The 21,931-nt window shown below is 36.5% G+C and overlaps 2 protein-coding genes across 6 annotated transcripts in view; one reads left to right on the top strand and one right to left on the bottom strand.

Annotated features, from left to right (window-relative positions):
* The window catches only part of RTN4IP1 (reticulon 4 interacting protein 1), a 43,075-nt gene extending 42,680 nt beyond the window's left edge, over positions 1-395 (bottom strand). Inside the window, exon 1 of the mRNA XM_045573385.1 lies at positions 378-395. The gene's annotated coding sequence lies outside the window, so the exon portion shown is untranslated. The remainder of the gene's footprint in view (positions 1-377) is intronic.
* On the top strand, positions 86-21,565 carry QRSL1 (glutaminyl-tRNA amidotransferase subunit QRSL1). Of its 5 annotated transcripts, none has more exons than XM_036414913.2 (12): positions 86-241; positions 2,382-2,541; positions 2,848-2,946; positions 4,587-4,683; positions 7,910-8,086; positions 11,957-12,132; positions 12,222-12,334; positions 14,888-15,080; positions 15,612-15,729; positions 18,397-18,602; positions 20,839-21,184; positions 21,407-21,565. In XM_036414913.2, the coding sequence occupies exons 1-11, from the start codon at positions 218-220 to the stop codon at positions 21,054-21,056; spliced, it is 1,581 nt and encodes a 526-aa protein (XP_036270806.1). In that variant the 5' UTR covers positions 86-217; the 3' UTR covers positions 21,057-21,184; positions 21,407-21,565. The 5 variants fall into 5 exon arrangements, with proteins under 5 accessions (XP_036270806.1, XP_036270809.1, XP_036270807.1 ...); XM_036414916.2 differs by lacking the exon at positions 21,407-21,565 and adding an exon at positions 19,282-20,701 and having other exon boundaries at positions 20,839-21,025; XM_036414914.2 differs by lacking the exon at positions 2,848-2,946.
* The last annotated feature ends 366 nt before the right edge of the window (positions 21,566-21,931 follow it).

Below are 21,931 nucleotides of genomic sequence, written 5' to 3'. Positions count from 1 at the left end.
TGCCGCCACCGCCAAGGGAGGTGCCTTGCGGCGCCAACCAATCGTGTGCAAGGATCATTTCCTCGGGCTGCAACCCGACCAATGGCAGAACTCGGTGTTGAGAGGTCCAGTGACGAGCAAAGATGGCCGCGCCCATGTACTACCCGTAGCAGTTGTTGACCTTTATTTTTCCTCCCTGTCACCTGGCCCCTGTGGTGGCAGACTGGCTACGAAGACTATGCTGGGCCGGACCCTCCGAGAAGTGAGTGGAATTGGGTGCTGAGGGCCCAGGGAGGTCGGCCAGATTCGTGGAGTCCGTGGGCATGGAGTCCCCGGGCCTGGCCAGGCATCTCGTTCAGCCCCGCCGCCTCCCCTGGAACTGGGTTGGGGATTCGTACCTGTGGGTCCTTCGGCTGTACTCTCCATGTGGGTTCTGGAGTTAGGACCTTAGCCGGGGAGCTTCCATACCGCGGAGCTGAGGGGTGGAAGTGAACGCCGGCTTCGCAGCTAGACGTTTGCTAAGGCTGGGGCGCTGCTAGAAGCGGGGGATTGCGTTGGTCCTCCTCGGTGTCTCTTCTGCCCCGACCACTCATTTGATGCGGTTCTAAGGAGATGCAACTCTGTCCCTTGCAAAAGCCAAACTAATGATCCCCCTTTTTTCCCCCCTCCCTCTAGGCTTTAACTACCACTAAAATACCAATAATTCCTTTATCCTAGTCCTTGTTTCCTGGACGTCCTTTAGTAACTCTAGGGCTAGGCTGTATGAGTGTCTTCTGGACATCTCTAACAAATGTCCCCGTAAGCACCTCAAACCCAATTTAACCAAAGTTGACTTCCTTGTAACAGGACCCTCTCTTACGTCTCAACCTCCACCTTTAGGAAAAAAAATTCCAAAACCTGATTTCTGAACTCTTAATAGTCTCTTATTAATGAGACAACTTTATCCTCCTTGCCTTTAGATTCTTCTTCATCAGTAATATCCACTAAGTCACTAACCCCTCTTAATTCTGTCTTAAAATTATATCTGCAATCTGTTTTCTTGCTTTATCCCTACTCTTAGAGTTTTAATTCAGGTCTCTGCTTCCTGCTCTAGCTCTCTCAGCCTTATAACTGTCTGCAGGCCCACTGCTGTAAGATTTACCTCTCGCCCTTGTTAAAACTCAGCTGTTCTCCATGGAGGCAGATCTATGTGGTAAGGCCCAGAGTACATGGTTTAACAAAGGCTCCAGGTGATTCTGCTGATACGTAGAGGTTGAGGACCTACCATGCCTTCTGTCTTCACCAGGAAGGTCTTTTCTTCCCACCTGGCAGCCTTTTAGAAAACTAAATTATGAGAACTTCTTTTAAGTTTGCAGGCTTTAAATAATAAATAGGTCTTCCCCCAAATAATTACTGTTTTACTATTTTAATTGCATCTGGACTTTACTGTTAGTGCAGAATCTTATTTGTCCTTTAAAAAGAAAAAATTGTTTGAAAATGAAATATAACTGAAAAAACGTGGCCTTTTCTTTTTCTGTTCTTTTCCCATTCAGCTCCACCTTTTATGTGCCAACCCTTTCCTCATGACGTTGAGGGAAGCATCATGCGAAACAACTTTTACGTTAAGGGGATAAAAAAAAATGACCCAGGGGTAGACAGGAGGATGGTTGCCTTGGCATGATTGCTTTTACTTTATCAGTCCTTTTACAAGTATTTATTGATATTGTGTGCAAAACATTATTTGGTGGTGATTTTCCCAACCCAAAATATATCTTCTGTCCACTCTATATTCTCTCCACATCATGCGTTGCAGCTAAGCTACTCTCTTTACACAGTCTATCCTAACCCGTGCTTCACCCATGCTGGACCTCTACTTCTTCTGGGCAGGATGGTTTACCTAGTAAACCAGTGGTTGGCAAACCACAGCTTTCGAGCCACATGTGGCTCTTTGGCCCTTTGAGTGTGGCTCTTCCACAAAATACCACGCATGGGTGCGCACATACAGTGCGATTGAAGGAGTACCCTAATTAAGTTAATAACAATGTACCTGCCTATATAGTTTAAATTTTTTAAAAATTGGCTCTCAAAAGAAATTTCAATCGTTGTACTGTTGATATTTGGCTCTGTTGACTAATGAGTTTGCCGATCAATGACCTAAACCATCACTCTTGTTTGTTCAAGCCTGGCTTAGAGACAGTTACTTAGCTAGGCCTATGAATGTGGTATTCTCCAAACCATCTTCAAGCTGGTCAAAGTGTTACCCTGGTTCACTACACTAAGTGTAGAGTTAATAGGTTCTCTTGGTTTGGACTCCAAGCCTTACTTCAAAATTTATACTTAATCACTCTACCTGCCTGCATCAGTGTAAAATTTGAAACTTCTGCAGACTCACCAAAGGGTTTTTTTAACTGAATACATTATAGGTTTCTGTCGCACTGAAACAAGGCCAAATTACTCCAACTGAGCTCTGTCAAGAATGTCTCTCCCTGATCAAGAAGACCAAGTTTCTAAATGCTTACATTACTGTATCAGAAGAAGTGGCCTTAAAGCAAGCTGAAGAATCAGAGGAAAGATATAAGAAAGGTAAATTGCTTTGAATTATACTCAGTTGTTATATCAGAGAAAGAGTTTTAATTGGATATAGTAGTCTCCATTTGGCAAGAGAATCTTTTAACATAAAGCATTCCCTTATTTAAAGAACTTACCATGCAGTATAGTAATAATAATTAAAAAAGGCAATTGGATATTACTGTCCAACTGCAATAATTTCTAACCTGAATTTAATTTCTGAAGAAGTATCTTTACCAAGAACTAATAGTTATTAACTAGTAGTAATGTGTCATTATATCTTGAATTAAATACTTCTTTTCTTTTGGCTTTTTAACACAGGTCACTCACTTGGGGAGTTAGATGGAATTCCTGTTGCAGTAAAAGACAACTTTAGCACAACTGGCATTAAGACAACGTGTGCATCGAACATGTTGAAAGGTAAAGTTTAACTGATCACAGCATTTATTAAAAATAAGAATTTTTCAGTTAATACTAAAGAAAAGATAGTAAAGCACCAAGATATTCTCACTCTATATCTGAAAAAAAGATACTTAGGATGGAGTATTACATTTTTTCTATTTACTCTTTCAGAATGCAAAACTATTCTTTAGAGGTAGGCCTGCTTAGTGGATGAATGTAATTTAGGAAGTTTTAGCAATCCTATTTAGGAAGACTCAGTAACTGATCACCACAAACACACTAAGCAACCTCTAATTCCCACTCCGTGATAACATGGGAAGAGTATGGAGTGGCTGTCATTACCCATCTCTCAAGGATGGTGTGAAGATTTATTAGCCACTATAGTCCCATTATTTTTTTATTTCTTGACTCCTGTACCTCTTATATCACTATTAGAGGCACAGTGCACAAAATTCATGCACAAGGGATTGGGGGGAGGGTCCCTCAGCCCATCCTGCACCCTCTTGCAATCTGGGACCCCTTGAGGGATGTTGGGCTGCCGGTTTAGGCCCGATCCCTGCTGGTTCTTAACCACGGGCCTGACTGCCTGCCTGATTACCCCTAACCACTTGCCTGCCTACCTGATCGCCTCTTAACTGCTCACCTCCTTGCCTGATCACCCTTAACCTCCTCTGCCTCGGCCCCTGCTGCCATGGCTTCATCTAGAAGGATGTCAGGAAGGTCATTTGGCTGTCCGGTCTAATTAGCATTTTACATTCTTATTATTATAGATATTTATTTGAGTATTATAATTTTAGTTTTATTCTTTACAGTTTAGTAAGTCAAAAAGGAATCAAGTTTATCAAGATGCTTGGATCATAGAAAGAACAGGAAATGGGAAAAAGTTATTCAGAGTACTATATACTAAAAGTAATATTCTGAGGTATGTGCCTAGGTTCCTCTGATAAGTAGACTGTTTATAATTGTTTTTGAATATACACTACATGAGAGAATTTTAATTAACAATAAAAATCTATTTCTGACTGGAAATGGATAAAAATCACTGTGAAATAGCATTATCTGAGAAGAAAAAGTCAAGTACAAATACGATTTGTGATTAGTATCAAATGAATTAGGTACACCTTTGTTATTCAATATTTTGTAATACTGTTAAAGTCAGTTTTTTTATGTTATAAAAATAGTGAATATAAACTGTCTTTGGAAAATATAGCATTTAGCAATAGAAAAAAATAACTTTTGGAAGAAAGTACATCCGACTAGTAAAATTAAGAATAATTAACACATGTCAATACAAATTGTTTAATTGCAGTTTAAAAATCTTGTTTCTTGCTGAAACCAGTTTGGCTCAGTGGATAGAGCATCAGCCTGCGGACTGAAAGGTCCCAGGTTCGATTCCAGTCAAGGGCATGTACCTTGGTTGTGGGCACATCCCCAGTAGGAGGTGTACAGGAGGCAGCTGATTGATGATTCTCTCTCATCAATGTTTCTAACTCTCTATCCCTCTCTCTTCCTCTCTGTAAAAAAAAAAAAATATATATATATATATATATATATATATATATATATATATATTTTTAAATCTTGTTTCTTTAGTATGTTTTATATGTTTACTGTTGTTGGTTTTTTTCCTGTAATAAAAATTACTTAATTTTTTTTAGGTTATGTACCACCTTATAATGCCACAGTAGTTCAGAAGCTGTTGGATCAGGGAGCTCTACTAATGGGAAAAACAAACTTAGATGAGTTTGCTATGGGGTAAGTAAAATTGAAATTCTCTTCTCTTGTATTTTTTCTATCTGTCTTCAATTTTATTATGTAGTTCCCTAAAAGTATTGAGGTGATTTTTTTTTTTTTTTTTGAGGATTCTAATGACAATTTCTCATTCCCTCTGTGATATTATGCTCTACTGTCTAATACATATATAGTAATATCTCAGTTTTAGTTTGCATTTCCCTGATGACTAATAATGTTAAACATTATGTGGTTTGCCACCCATATATCTTCTCGAAGAATATATTCAAATCTTTTGTCTCCCACCCTTTTTTTTTTTTTCAATTGCGTTGTTTATCTTCTTGAGTTGTAAGAGTTCTTTCATACAGTCTGGATTCAAAACCATTATTATACAGGTGATTTGCAAATATTTTCTCCATTCTCTGGCTTGTCTTTTCATGGTTTTGGCATTTAGTAAATACGTATTGAATAGATTAACCCATGGGAGTAAACTCAAACATAGGTTATTAGGACATTGCCTTGAATAGCTGATCAAAATGAATATCAGTGAGGATGAATTCAACATCATGTACCTCCGGATGTGATTCCCTAAGAGAACACACCATCATCTATGCAATTTTCCTTTCCTAAAGTAATAATAAGGAAACAAAAGACAAATCTGAAATTAGAAACATTCTATTAAGTATCAATATCTAAAAAGCATAGGAAGGCTATGAAAATGTTCTAGATTAAAATAAGTTAAAGAACATAAAACCTAAAACTTATAGAAGAAAATGTAGGAGAAAATCTATATGACCTTGAGTTAGACAAAAATTTCTTAAGACACATAAAGTACAATTTGTTAAATAAAAAATTGATAGTTTGGACTTAATTAAAATTAGTAACTTCTGCACTTTGAAATATACTGTTTAAAAATGAAAAAACAAAATAAAACTATAGACTGAAAGAAAATACTTGCATTGTTGTCTGAGAAAGAGCATGCATCCAGTATATATAGACCTTTTCCCAACTCACTAAGAAAACAACTCAGTTTTTCTTTTAATGGGTAAAAGATGTAAGTAGACATTTCATTAAAGAAGATATACAATTGGAAAATAAACACATAAAAATGCATCACGTTAAGAAAATGCAAATAAAAAACACAATGAGATACTTATACCTATTAGAATGGCTTAAAAAATGAAAATATCAAGTGCTGACAAGCATAAAGAACTATTGGATTTCTCATACTTTGCTGGTAGGGAATTCAAAATGGTGTCACCATTTTATTTATCTAAATATATTTTATTGATTTTTTTACAGGGAGGAAGGGAGAGGGATAGAGAGTTAGAAACATCGATGAGAGGGAAGCACCTATCAGCTGCCTCTTGCACAACCCCTGCTGGGGATATGCCTGCAACCAAGGTACATGCCCTTGACCGGAATCAAACCTGGGACCCTTCAGTCTGCAGGCTGACACTCTGTCCACAGAGCCAAACCAGTTAGGGCGGTGTCGCCATTTGAGAAAATAGTTTGGCAGTGTGTTATAAAATTAAACACCACTTACCATATGACCCAACAATCTCTGTCAAGAGGTGAAAACTTATGTTTACACAAAAGCACTGTCAATGGCCTTTCAGTACAATAGTTATTGTGACTTTTTTCAAATTGCCAAAAAGTGGAAATAGCTCAATGTTCATTGGCTAGTGAATGATTTAAAAAAGTAAAAAAATGCCGAAACCAGATTGGCTCAGTGGATAGAGCTTTGGTCTGTGGACTGAAAGGTCCTGGGTTGGATTTCAGTCAAGGGCATGTACCTTAGTTGTGGGCATATTAACTGATCGATATTCAATATTTTGTAGTACTGTTAAAGTCAGTGTTTTTATGTTATAAAAATAGTGAATATAAACTGTCTTTGGAAAACATAGCATTTAGCAATAGACAACTGATAGATGTTTCTTTCTCATTGATGTTTCTAGCTCTCTATCACTCTCTCTTCCGCTATGTAACAAAATCAATAAAATATATATATATATATTTTTTTTAATTTTAACAAAGCTTAGGAGATAATGATAACTAGCTGTAGTATCTATCTACCTCTAGGTCTGCTTCTGTACAGGAAGGGAGTAAAATGCTATAAAGGACATTATTGCATCAGCTGGTAAAATTGGATTATATACATTAAATTAGATAAAAGTATATTGTTAAATTTGTTGATATTGATAACTATACTATCCTATATATAAAGAGCTAATATGCTAATTAGACCAATCAACAGAACGATCCTCCAAACAACCTTCCAGACGAAGCCAGGACTTCGAAGGTCGAGCCCCTTGCACGAATTTCATGCATTGGGCCTCTACTGACTATATAAGAGAATACTCTAATCTTAGGAAATAACATACCGAGTACATATTAAAATATTTGGGACTAAAGAGCCATTGCAATATAATTTACCCTTAAATGGTTCAGAAAAAAAAAAAGTGTGTGGATACACATACGCAGAGCATACAAATGATAAAATAAATAAGATCAGATGTTAACAGTAGGTGAATCTAGGAAAAGGGTGTAAAGTGCTTTTCATACTACTTTTATTTTTATAATTTTTCTGTATGATTGAAATTATTTCAAAATTTAAAAAATAACTTATTAGTATTCTACTTATAATGCTTTTCTTAAAACTTCTGATTAAAAGAGGGATTCCGCCAAAACTGGTTTGGCTCAGTGGATAGAGTATTGGTCTGCAGACTAAATGATCCTAGGTTCGATTCTGGTCAAGGGCATGTGCATTCGCTGTGGGCACATCTCCAGTAGAGGGTGTGCAGGACGCAGCTGGTCGATGTTTCTCTCTCATCGATGTTTCTAGCTTTCTATCTCTCTCCCTTCCTCTCTGTAAAAAGATCAATAAAACATATTTTTAAAAAAAGGGATTCCTATAAAAGACTTTGTGTTAACTGAATGTTTGTGACACTACAACCAGAAGACATTAATTTACATGGGAAATCATCTTAAACTGAATTAGATGATCAACTGGGATATAAATCTTTATTTCTTAGTAGACTAGTTTTCTCTACTTTCTATCACAAATGCTCTTTCCATCCTCCACTCCTCAACTATGTAATTGAATAAAGCTACATCTAAGCAGGCTTCCTATCTTTTCAGTTTATTACAGTGGATTATACAATGTCAGAAGCAAATAATTATCAGAAGATGAAATTGTCACATAAAATGAAAGTTTTATTAGATATCTTGCTTCACTTCTTCCTCTCAGATCTGGTAGCACAGATGGTGTATTCGGACCAGTTAAAAACCCATGGAGTTATTCAAAACAGTACCGAGAAAAGAAGAAGCAGAAACCCCATGGCGAGAACGAGGATACAAATTGGCTAATAACGGGAGGAAGCTCCGGAGGGAGTGCAGCCGCCGTATCAGCGTTCACATGCTTTGCGTAAGATGTTTTTTCTATTTGTACTTTAAAACCCAACCTGGCACAAATAGTCATAAACTGTAGGCAAAATCCAACAGTAGGCAAATTCATACTTCGGTATTTCTTACACACACACACACACACACACACACACGCAGGTATATTATTGATTTCAGAGAGGAAGGAAGAGGAAGAAAGATAGAAACTTCAGTGTTGAGAATCATTGATCAGCTGTCTCCTGCGCCCCCTACTGGGGACCGAGCTCTCAGCCTGAGCATGTGTCCTGACCAAGAATCAAACTGTGACCTCCTAGTTCATAGGTTTACCATCAACCATTGATTCATACTAATTGGGCAGTACCTCACTATTTTTATTTCTTTTTAGTGAGCTATTTGTGTCCAATAGTATATCAAAATTATCCTATTAATACTTAACTATACAGTACACTTATGTGTAGTTATACATTTAACTTTAAGATAATATTTAGTTGTAGCCAGCATTAGTCAATGGTTAGAACGTCAGTGTGTGTACCGGAGGGTCTCAGATTCAATTCCCAGTCAAGAGCATATACCTGGGTTTCAGGTTTGATCCCCACCACCAGTTTAGACCCATGTAGGAAGCAATTGATGTGTCTCTGCCACATCCATGTTTCTCTTTCTCCTTTTTCTCACCCTCTTTCCCTCTTCCTTCCACTCTCTTTAAAATCAATGGAAAAAATATCCTTACCCCTCAGATGAGGATTAAAAAATAATCTACACTAATAAAAAAGAAAGATGCAAATTGACTGTACCTTCGTGATGCCCACCAGCCAATCAGGAGTGAGTATGCAAATTAACCCAACTAAGATTGTGGGTTAATTTGCATACACAGGCGCCAAGTGGCGGGGTTGGGGCGGGACACTATCATCATCGCTATGGCGATGACGCAGGCATTCCACACCACCCCAGCAGCTCTGGGCCTCTGAACAGCATGGAAAGAGGTGGAAAGGCAGTCCCAGCCAGAGTGAAGGCAGAAAGATGGGTCTGGGCCAGAGTAAATGTGGTGCTGGCAGCTAGGGGAAAGAAGGCCCATTCTTGCACAAATCTTCATACATCAGGTCTCTAGTAATAATAATAATAATAATAATAATAATAATAACAATTTAACATTTAAAGTCTTCCTATATAGTACCTGGTTCTCTTAAAAACATGATTTTATGGATCTTGCAGAATAAACCAGTTAGCATAAATGGGTTTCATTGAATTTCATTTTTAAAATAATTTATTTGGGTGTCATGATTGTACAGATATTTAGGTACTCACATACCATGGCTTTAGCTGAGTGCTACTGAGTTAAATTGTTAGCTATGGTTTATCCTTCGCCTAATTCTGACTTTTGTCCCCCCAAAAGGGAAAGAAAAAAAATATTCCTAATATATATCGATAGAATATTTAAAATAGTGTTTTTATCAATCAGCAACTAAAAATATATATTAGTAAGTAAAGGTTTTTCAAGTTTGTAGGGAGCTGATTTATTCAACTATCATATACTTTGTATTTAGGAAGCATCAATCATGCTTTATCTCTTAAGTCCCACTTGTAAAGCATTTCCTAACCATCTAAGGAAAAGTAAATAAATATTGCTGTTATTATAGTTCTCTTTCCTTAATTATCCACTGTAACTAAGCTCTTTCAGGGACATTGCAAGCTATAAATTATTTATATTTTTAGAGCTATGAGGATTTATTAGACTCTACAGATTTTTTTTTTTTTTTTTTTTTTTTTAGTTTCTCTGGAATCTTGTTAACAAGTAAAACATTTCATTTTATCTCTGTGAAATTTTATAGCACTGCATTAATATTAATGAGACTTCTGATAAGTTAGGCCTGCCAGATTAGGTACTCTTTCCTATCCTCATCACCCCATTCAGTGTTCATCTTTCTGAATGGGCTTTGAGAAGATGGCATTTTGACACATAATTCCTATCGAAATGCAGGTTTTACTTTACATAGCTGTCAGTGAATCCTAATAAGAAAATGTATCGTTTTAGAAATTGTTAAAGCAACAGTCTGATTTTGTGACTCAAATGGACTTTGTAAGAAAGGCAGTCTAATTTGCATTTTCTGTAGAACACAAAGACCATGTGACTGGTAGGAGCCTTATTTAGTTCAAAGCTTCACTCTGGGTGTAGTCAAGAGAAGCACAGACCCAAACTAACTCCAATTGAATGGGTCCCAAACTGTCAAATGTTCTGCTTTATACCCCCACCTTTTGGTTCATTCTTTCTATAATAGTTTTAAAAATAAGAAAATTCTTGGAATACTAATGCACCATGAAAAAGAATGAGCTAGAGCACTGGTGACATGGAAAGACATGTATAGTGTGTATAGTGTGATCTTAGTTTTATTAAAAGTAATACATATGTATATATGCAAGTTGCATGGAAGTGTCTGGATGAATGTATATTAAAATTGATAACTAGATTTTTATCAGGGTAGTAATTATAAGAGAAATTTTACTTTATATACTTCATACAGTAGGTCATTTTAATTTTTCCATTAGCCATGTATACTTTTCTAATTAGAAAAACAATTTTTCTGAAAGTTTTTTAAATGTTTTTAATTTTTAATTGTAAAATATACATAACATAAAATTTACCATTTTAATAACCATTTTTAAATATGCAGTTCAGTAGTGTTAAATATATTCACTTGTGCAGCCAATCTCCAGAACTTTTTTCATTTGCAAAACTGAAACTTCGTACCCATTATACAACAGCTCACCATTTGCCTGTCCCCCAGCCTCTGGCAACCACTCTTCTCCTTTCGGTCTCTATGAATTTGACTACTCTGGTTATCTTTTCTAAGTGAAATTATGCAGTTTTTGTGATGGCTTATTTCACCTAGTATTATGTCCTCTAAGTTAATTTTTGTGGGAGTTTTTGTTGTTTAATAAGAAAAGCATATACTCTATGGGTAATTAGGCAAAACAATGAACAGACACTTCATAGTTAGGTAATACAAATACAAATAAATGTGAAAAATTATTTTAAAATACACCTTTACAAAGCTTTTTGGTTATCACTTTAACCATATTTTAAGAACTGTTAGTACTCAGTGGAACAATGGAACATTAAACACAATTGGATTCACTGCAATTGAGAATATAAATTAGTATAACCTTTCTAATGAGTAATTTGACTGTATATATATTAAGAACTTATAATAATAGGCAGACTCTTTGGCCCATTAACTCAATTTTTAGAAGCTAACTTAAGAAATAATCAGACATATGGGCGAAGGTTTATGTTTAAAGGTGTTTATTACAAAGTAATTTATTCAATTGTTATAATTGGCAATGACATAATGTTTAAATAAATTAAAATACATTTCTACCCATTATTCTAACTGGGGTAGTAGAAGGGCTATATCTGAATTTCTGGGAGGGTATATTCAGTTGTTAAAAGCATACTGTAAAGTCGCCATTAAAGAAGGTAAAGATTTGTATGTAGATTGATAAGAGAATGTACTTTAAAATATTGGGAATTGCCAACTGAGATGATAGAGTATTATACATATAATATTTTAAATTTTCAGTAATTTTAGTGATCTGATAAAAGGTTCATGATTAGCAAAAAAGAGATAGAAACTTATGATTACAGAATAACCTGAAGTATGAAAGAGAAATGCATTTTTAAAGACTTGAATATGCCAAAAATTACCAGTGCCTCAGGATGGTGGGATATTTTACCTCTTATCCTTTTCTATATTTTAATACTTCTCTGAGAAAAGCATATTTTATTTTTATATAATCAGAGGGAAATACAGTTTTAAAATATACATTTTAAAAGGTCGATTCCAAATGTAATTAGAGATATGTCATTCTTCTAAAGAGAATTCCATTTGAATTCCAGGGCTTTAGGATCAGATACGGGAGGATCAACCAGAAATCCAGCTGCCCTCTGTGGAGTTGTTGGTTTAAAACCAACCTATGGCTTAGTTTCCCGTCACGGTCTCATTCCCCTGGTGAATTCAATGGATGTGCCAGGAATCTTAACCAGATGCGTGGATGATGCAGCAACTGTGTTGGGTATTTATATGATTCCATGTGGTTTGAAAACGTTACAGTTTCACTGTAAACCAATGATGTCTGTCACTCCCAAGAATTTTCCTTTACAGGTGTACTGGCTGGGCATGACTGCAAAGATTCAACCACAGTACAAGATCCTGTTAAATCGTTTATACTTCCCAGTTTGACAGATGTAAGCAAACTATGTATAGGAATTCCCAAGGTAATTCTTCCCTTTCATTACTTTACAGGAATACTGTACTGTCACATACAAAGCACAGATTGGTTAGGTTTGAATCCTTGCTCTTCCACTTTTATTTGCTACTAGAGGCCTGATGCTCGAAAATTCGTACAAGAGTAGGCCTTTCCCCCAGCTGCCGGCGCTGGCTTCTCTCTGGCACCTGGGACCCAGGCTTTCCCCCTCAGGCTTCCAGCAGGCACCTGGGACCTGGACTGCTTCCCTCCTCTGGCTGCCCGCAGGCACCCAGAACACCAGCTTGCTTCCTTTCTCCAGCTACCTGCACACACCTGGGACCCGGGCCGGCTTCCCTCGGGCCGCCCACAGGCACCCAGGACCTGGACTGGTTTCCCTCAGGCCCCCAGCTTCGTCAGGAAGGGCATCTAGAATGATGTCTGAAAAATGTCGGGTCTAATTAGCACACTACCCTTTTATTATTATTATAGATGTGTAACCTGAGCACACATGGCTCAATTTCCCCATCTGTAAAATGGGGATAATAACAGTATTGATTTCAGAGAATGGTGAGGTTTGAATTATATAATCATCATAGGGATGTAATATAGAGCATGGTGACTCTAATAATAAAAGCATACTATGCTATTCTAATTAGACTGGACGAAGCTGGGGCTGTGAGGGAAGCCCGGGTCCCAGGTGCTGGAGGGAAGCAGTGCCAGCAGCTGGGGGAAAGAAGGCCTACTCTTGCATGAATTTTGTGCATCAGGCTTCTAGTAGTTAATAATACTATATTGCATATTTGAAAGTTGCTAAGAGAGTAGATCTTTAAAGTTCTAATCACAAGGGGGAAAAAAAAAAAACTATGTATGGTGACAGGTGTTAACTAGACCTATTGTGGTGATCGTTTCTTAATACATACAAATATCAAATCATGCTGTACACCTGAAACTAATGTAGCATTATGTTGTAAACTATTACACCTCAATAAAAAGAATTAGATTCTCATGTTAACACATTGCGGACTAGTAGTTTTATTGCTAGCTTTACCCAGTGGCCAGATAAGTTTCTATTGAACAAGTACAAAAAACTTTTTACATAAATGTTAAAGGCATGCTTTAAAATTAAATACCCATTGCATTTTGAAGTTATTACATGTTCTTACAAGCTAATATATTTTTAAAGTATGATACTTTGTACAACACTGTGTAAATATGAAGCGAAGATTCTCCTCGTGATCCATCTGCAATGTGTTAAGCAAGGGTCTGTAAGGTTTTTCTATAAAGTATCAATTAGTTAATATTTTAGGTTTTGTGGGCCATGCAGTTTGTCATAACTACTTAACTCTGCCACTATAGTAGTGTGAAAGCAGCCATAGACTGTATGTAAAGAAAGGAGTATGGCTGTGTTCTAATAAAACTTTATTTTCAAAAATAGCTATCAACACATCTGACTTATGGGCCTAATTTATTAATCCCTGATGTAAAGGGCATAGTCCAAGATGTACTTTGCAAAGTAAAGGATCAATAAATGTTACTGACATTACTATTATTTGTATTACTACCATATTTATTATGGTAGCAATTAAGTGATTCATACATGAAAGTCAATTAAATTATTGACCTTTAAGCTTAGTATTAATTTTTTTTTAATCCTCACCCAAGGATATGTTTATTGATTTTAGAGAGAAAGGAAGGGAGGTAAAGAGAAACAAAAAGAAACATCAATGTGAGAGAAAAACATCAATCAGTTGCCTCCCATACATGCCCCAGCCCAGGATTTAACCAACAACCTGGGTATGTGCCAGACTGGGAATCAAACTCCAAACCTTTTTGGTGTGTAGGACAACACTCCAACTAACTGAGCCTCGCAGCCAGGGCAGCAGTAATTTTTTGGATAATTTTTTGTTTGGGAGACTGCCCTATGCATTGTAAGATGTCACTGCCTCTACTTCTAGAGGTAGCGCCCCGCCATACCACAGTCCCACAACCAAAAATGTTGCGCGCGCTACCAATGTCCCTGGTTGACAGGAAGAAGATAAACTGCCCCCAGTTGAGACTATTACTGTAGGGAAATTCTACTTTCTTTAAAATCTTCAGTTAAGGTCATAACTCTGCCTTTTTGTAAGGGCTTAGAGAAAGCACAGGTTGTAGAAACAAATGTAGTTTAGAATCCTAGATCCTCTACTTACCTGCTATGTAATATTAAACTTATTTAACTTCTCTAGTCTCTATATTTTATATTAATAATTTGAAAAATAATACCTACATCATGGGATTATTAAAAGCATTAAAGTAGAAAATCTTTGAAAAGCATCTAGCAGGGTACCTGATATATAATAAGCATTTAACAATTATAAGGTCTCCAACCAAATCACCAATCTTTACTATTGTTAGAGAGCTCACTCATACTAGTACTGTGCTTGCTGTGCCATGAACATCATAAATCAGTTCAGTCTTTCTGGCTATCTACTAGCAAGTTAATTAAATTTTCTAATGTATTGCCAAAGGTCCTGGAGTACAAATTTTTATAAATCATCAATGTAGACGTTCTAATTTCTGTTTTTTACCTTTTTCCAATAAGGAATATCTTGTACCAGAATTATCGAGTGAAGTACAGTCTCTTTGGTCCAAAGCCGCTAAGCTCTTTGAGTCTGAGGGGGCCAAAGTAATTGAAGTGTCCCTACCCCACACCAGTTACTCAATTGTCTGCTACCATGTATTGTGTACATCAGAAGTGGCATCGAATATGGCAAGATTTGATGGGCTGGAGTATGGTAAGATGGTTGTGTTTTGTATTTTTAAGGTAGTTGTCTCAACATTTGAAAGGTTCACTTATTAGTGACTATATATATATATATATATATATATATATATATTGATCAAGATCGTATTGATGAGTTAGAAAAGTAAATCAGTGAATCCTTTCATTTTAGCATTATTCTTACATTATTGATCAGTAATATCTCTGTATGTTCAATTCACTTTTCTGGACTGAATACCTTGAAGAGAGAGTATTTCATCTTTGTATTTTCAGTTCATCTAATGTAATGCTCAGTATGTGCTGGATGCTCAGTATGCATTTCAATGAAGGAAAAAATGAGGAAGTGAACCAATAGTGTCTCCCTCTTGGTTATCTTCTTCTGTTTCCTTGATTGCTGACTGGCCAATCACTCACAAGGCAAATAAAGAAGGGAAACCATGAAGGGCAATCTGCAAATTTTGTATTGGTCACAAATGTAAATTTAGGTCTGTTTTTCAGCCAAAACTTCCTTCTTAAGTAATGTCTATCTCTTTTTGGTTTTCAGGTCACAGGTGTGACATTAATGTGTCTACTGAAGCCATGTATGCTGCAACCAGACGAGAAGGCTTTAATGATGTGGTGAGAGGAAGAATTCTCTCAGGAAACTTTTTCTTACTAAAAGAGTAAGATAATTAGTTTAGGAATTTTCCCCATTCTTAAAAACTCAACAGTAAAGTAGTAGCAGGTCTTACAAGTTGAAATATTTGCTAAAGAAGCAAAATCTTTGTGATTTTAATTAGAAATCAATTAAAGGCTTATTTATGGTTCCTGTTTTTCAGAAACAAACAAAAATGGGAAGTTTTAATTAAATGATTAGTAAAGTAGGAAGCCCTGAGGGATTTTGGCCTCATTAAATGTCCCCTGACAATTATTGCCACATTGGCTTATGGCTGTTAGAGCCTTAAGTAGGAAGTTACTTTGATGTCCCTCGAGAAAAATTTAGTAGATCAACTTAGTTTTTCCTTCCACTATGCACCTGTTGCTCCAAGAAAGAATTCTAAATTACTATGACTCCTACCTAGAGTGTCTTCAGTATTAGTTTATTGACCGTCTTGTGAAGGCATTATTCTAAATGAAGTAAGAGAAAGACAAATACGATACGATCTCACTAACGTGGAATCTAAGATAGATAAATAGATAGATAGACAGACAGACAGACATGAAAAATCCAAACTCATAGAAACAGAGTAGAATTGTGGTTGCCAGGGGTTGGGGCTGGGGGGAAATGGGAAGATGTTGGCCAAAGGGTTTCAAACTTCCAGTGATAAGATGAGTAAGTTTCTGGGGATCTAAAGTCCATCATATTTACCATGGTTAACGGTACTGTATTATAAACTTGAAAGTTGCTAAGGGAGTAGATCTTAAATAGTCTCACCACACTCAAGTAATCCCTTTAGCTCTGAGTGCTACTTATTCCTATCCAATACTCTGCTCTGGCAAATTGTGGTGGTCTGCCTCTCCAAACTTTCCATCTTCCTCTTTGACAGAGAGTCCCGTATTTCCACTCTTAAGCTCTTTTTAGGTTCCGCCTCTCTGGGCTCAGGCCTGAAAACTGTCTCCAGGCATTAGTCTAGGGCAGTGGTCTGCAAACTGCAAGCCACATGCAGTTCTTTGGCCCCTTGAGTGTGGCTCTTCCACAAAATACCATGTGCGGGCACCCACATACAGTGCCATTGAAACTTTGTGGCCCAGGCGCAGAAGTCGGTTTTCGGCTTAGGCAAGTCTATTTTGAAGGAGGGGCTCTAATGCCAAGCCACGTTCAAGGGGCCAAAGAACCGCATTGTGGCTTGCGAGCCGCAGTTTGCCTACCACTGCTCTAGGGAAATCAAAGAGCTTTTCACATACTTGTTTCTCTTCTCTCATAGCTCCCTCTTCTGAATGCCTGATGTCTAAGGTCTGAAAATGGTAGTTGCCTTTTGTCTTGTTTTCTGGTTTTTTATATGGCATCATTGATGGAAGCATCATTGATAGGAACAGTTCTGCTTTTGAACCATATTTAAAGGAGGAAGAAATTTCATAGAGAACAGAAGTATTTGCTCTCTTTTAAAATTCAGGTTTGGGAATGCTGTTAATACATTATTTAATCCATCAATTGTTGTTGTTGTGTAAGTTACAGGTGATGTCTGCATTTTTTTCTTTTAAAAAATATATTTAATTGATTTTTTACAGAGAGGTGATGTCTGCATTTTTTTCTTTTAAAAAAATACATTTTATTGATATTTTACAGAGAGCGATAGAGAGTTAGAAACATCAATGAGAGAGAAACATCGATCAGCTGCCTCCTGCACAGCCCCCACTGGGGATATACCTGCAACCAAGGTACATGCCCTTGACCAGAATCGAACCCTTTAGTCCGCAGTCCGATGCTCTATCCACTGAGCCAAACCTGTTAGGGCTGCATTCTTCTCTATAAACCCTGTGGTCAAATAATATTATAGTAAGGACATCTAATAGTTCTAGAGCATTCTTTGAGGGTAAAAAGATTTTTGCATTTTTATCTCATTGTATTTGGTTTGCAGTAAGACTGGAATTGTGATATCCATTTTTACAGGTGAGGAAACTGAAGTTCGAATAGTTAGTACTTTTGCCAGCCTTCATTAGTTTCAGGAGGAGTTGAAAGGCATTTTCTTTTTCCCTTTCTCTGCATAACTTACATGAACTCCTAAGTCTGGCTAATTTCTTAATCTTTTCAGTAAAGTAAGCATCTTTCCTTGAATTGCACATTTCCATTTGGGCTGTGCCTATCCACAAAATACAAAATTGTAAGCTAGCATACTTTCCCCAGTTTTTGTTTGCAGAGCCTTTTTCTAATGTCTAATTCTGATGATGATATGTTAGAATTTTGCAAAACTTCAGTGTCCTTCTAATAATTACTTATCATTATACTCTAGATGAGTTAAGACATTATAATAGAAAGAGGATTAAACTGAGCCTCCAGGAACCCAGTTCTAGACTTTACCACTGCCAATCTCTGTAACCTCTGCAAAATCATTTAATAACTATACTTGATTTTCCTCACCTGAAAATGAATGTTCTGGTTGAATGGTTCCCTGGAAGTATTGATGTTTTATGATTATATATGCAGAATTGCATCTAGTAGTGAATTCTGATTGATTAAACTATAGATCTACCAAATTTTCTAATGACATCACAATTGAACAAAATTCAATTTTAGGAATCTTAACTCATAAAGGCTGAGATCCAGTGAATTCTTTAACAAGCCTCACGTCTGAGAATTGTTCAAAGAAATAACAAAAAGCCCTTAAAATTTCATCTATTGTTTTCCCCAGAAACTATGAGAATTACTTCATCAAAGCACAGAAAGTGAGACGACTCATTGCTAATGATTTTGTGAATGTTTTTAACTCTGGAGTGGATGTCTTGTTAACTCCCACCACCTTGAGTGAGGCAGTGCCGTACGTGGAATTCATCAAAGAAGACAACAGAACGCGAAGTGCCCAGGGTGATATTTTTACACAGGCTGTAAATATGGCAGGTGAGGGTCCATCAAGAATGTTCAGATTTTCTTTACATTTTTAAGTAGGCACCCTGGTCTTCACTTAGGTTCCAGCTAGATCGTTCCCTAAAGGCAATTGCTTGTCCTTCTGCAATGCTTAGAAAAGTGTGTGTATGTGTGTGGTGCCTGGGCATAGGTACACAAATCATCAGATTCACCACACATACACATGTTCAGAATCAGTTCACTTAGCATATTTTTAAACTTTAAAAAATTCTTGAAACCTATAAAAAAGTTGAAAGTCGCATAATGAATGCTGTGACCTTTGTCTGGGTTCACCCTTGTTAATATTTTGCCTCATTTACTTTCTCCTTCCTCTTTTTCTCTCTTTCCCTGTCTCTGTCTCTTTCTACACACACACACACACACACACTTCTAAGATTCAACCTCATGACACTTCATCTTTATCATGAGACTTCTAAGAATAAAGACATTCTCCTATATAACCACAATACCATTATCTTACCTAAGAAAACTAACATAAATACTATACAATAACTTGCCAAATGTAGTCCATATTTAAGTGTTGCATTTTAAATTTAAATAATTAAGTTTTCTAAATTAATAAAGTTGAATTATCAGTTGTACCAAAAATGTCTTTTATAAGTTGTTTTTCCTGATATATAATTCATTTATGGTATTTTTTTAAATCCCTCAGCTCTCTGTTTTTTAGAACCACATCAGGCTGCATTATAATTTTTATAGCAATTATTGAACATAGCATAGAACACTCAAGAGGAGATAGAAAGTCTACTGTACTTGCCTGTACTTTTGCTTACTGTGTTTATTTCTCCCTGATCTGTCAAGATTTTTATGTTTTATCACATCCTTTCTGTTTAGAGAAATTCCGTTAGCCATTTTTTTAGGGTACATCTGATGGCAACTAATTCTCTTCGCTTTCTTTTCATTTTTAAAGATTATTTTTGCTATATATATAGGATTCTGTTTTGACAGTTCTTTTCTTTAGCACTTAAAAAAATGTTGTGCTACTTTTTTCTAGCCTGCTTACTTCTGATAAGAAATCCCCTACCTTTAAGTGACATTGTCTTTTGAAGAATATAGTTCACTTGTCCTGAAGTGAATTGTCAGATTGCTTCCTTGAGATTGTGTTGAGTTCAACATTTTTGACAGAAATACTACATATTCTTGATGTCAGGAAACAGTTAACATTAGTTTGCTCTGCTTTTGGAAACTACGTTGAACCCTTAGTTAAGGAAGTAACTGCAGATGTTTTCCTTGTAGAGTTACATTTTTCCTTTTATCACTTGTCAGCATTTGGTGAAGTGATACTTTGAGACCATGTGAATATCCGAATCCCCAATAAACTTGAACTCAGTTTTAGCATCCATTGATGCTGCCTGCCTGAGTTAATATCTAGAAAATTACAAAACACTGACCTTTCTAATTATAGCATTCCATCTTTGTATATTAGTTAGCAGTCTTCTCTAAAGATCAGCTTTCTTTTTTTTTTTAATTCAATGTAATATAAGCAATTACTATCATTGTTTTTGTTGCTCATACTGCCCCAGATTTAGTCAATAGGAGCCCCCTTCAAATTGCATGTGTCCTTTAGACTTGTCCCCAGTAATTTTTGAAAACTTCCTTTTTTTATGATATAACAAGATGTCCCAAGATTTTATACTCTCTCTGCCCCAAACCTGAGCTACTATTTCTCATCTAACAAATTGGGGAAATTTACAAGCTCAACAATATAGCCTATAAGCAAAGCTGCAGGAAAAAATCCCTCATCTTGCTAATGGGAGTTCAGAATGGTACAGCTTTTTGGAGGGGAATTTGGCATTCGCTAATTACATATTTATTTATCCTTTGGTGAAACAATCCTTTTTTGTTGAGAAACTTTCAAGAATACCAGAAAACATGAACACAGTAATTCACTAGGCTATAGCGTGAAATATTGATAGCTAGGCACAGAAAACAACCTGCATGCCGAACTGTAGAAGAATGGCTGGATAAATTATGGTAAATCCACATAATGGAATAAATGCAGCTATAAGAAGGAATGAAGATGTTCCAATAACAGTGATTTTCAACATTTATCATGAAGTGAATGAAGAAAGGTGCAAAAGCATGTATATCATACTTTTTGTTATTTTTTAATCCTTATCGTGGTCCTGCTAGCACTGGAAAGTGGAAGGGGTCTCTGCTTCTTAGGATGGACAATTAATCAACTAATGGGTTTCTTTCTTGTACTCAGGGTTGCCAGCAGTGAGTGTCCCTATGGCCCTCTCCAACCAAGGGTTGCCAATAGGACTACAGTTTATTGGACGTGCGTTTTGTGACCAGCAGCTTCTTACAGTTGCCAAATGGTTTGAAAAACAAGTACAGTTTCCTATTATTCAGCTTCAAGAAATAATGGGTGATTGTTCATCAGTCTTTGAAAACGACTTAGCTTCTGTTTCTCTAAAACAGTAGTGACAAGTATATCATGCAAACTAAAATGACTTAAAGATTTTATATTCTAGAAAAGTCAAATGATCTTGCTAAGCTCTTGCAGTTTGGTTCATTGTCAACACAATCATTCCTTGGAACCATTGTCTAAAATTCTTGTGAGCCGAAACCAGTTTGGCTCAGTGGATAGAGCGTTGGTCTGTGGACTGAAAGGTCCCGGGTTTGATTCTGGTCAAGGACATGTACCTTGGTTGCGGGCACATTCCCAGTAGGAGGTGTGCAGGAGGCAGCTGGTCGATGTTTCTAACTCTCTATCCTTCTTCCTCTCTGTAAAAAATCAATAAAATGTATTTTAAAAAGAAAAAGAAAAGAAAATTCTTGTGATATAGTTAATTATATATCATCTGACAGCATTTATTAAGCATCTGCTAAGTGCAAAGTACAGGATTTCTACTGTAACACAAGATACATGTTCCTGAAAAATGATGCATTTTAAAAAAATGTCCGTTAAAAATAACAGCTTATTTACTTTATTATGTGTATTAATGTTGAATAACTTCGTTGTACACCAAAACCAAAATAATATTGTATATTAACTACATTTTAATTAAAAAAATAAAAAAGTTTGCAGTAAAAATAAGTTTAATAATAAACGTCTCAAAACTTATGCTAACTAAAACAATAATTGAAGCCCCCAGATATCATCTGGATAACTACGCAGACAGGCAACTCAACATGTAATGGAGGCTATCTCAGAAGATGGTGCAAAATGCACAAAAATGGGAATATTTGCCTTTGCTGAGCAAAGCAGATGTAAGGAGCTCTGATCACAGAAGGAAGTGCAACCTGCTGGGGCCCAGAGTCATGCAAGACTGGGAGTATGCTTCCCCCCTGTAGGC

This window comes from Pipistrellus kuhlii, unplaced genomic scaffold (genome assembly GCF_014108245.1).
Source record: "Pipistrellus kuhlii isolate mPipKuh1 unplaced genomic scaffold, mPipKuh1.p scaffold_m20_p_5, whole genome shotgun sequence".
In the NCBI taxonomy this organism is placed as follows: domain Eukaryota; kingdom Metazoa; phylum Chordata; class Mammalia; order Chiroptera; family Vespertilionidae; genus Pipistrellus; species Pipistrellus kuhlii.
The sequence above is the reverse complement of the archived record's forward strand: the minus strand, read 5'-3'. Positions and strand labels throughout refer to the sequence as shown.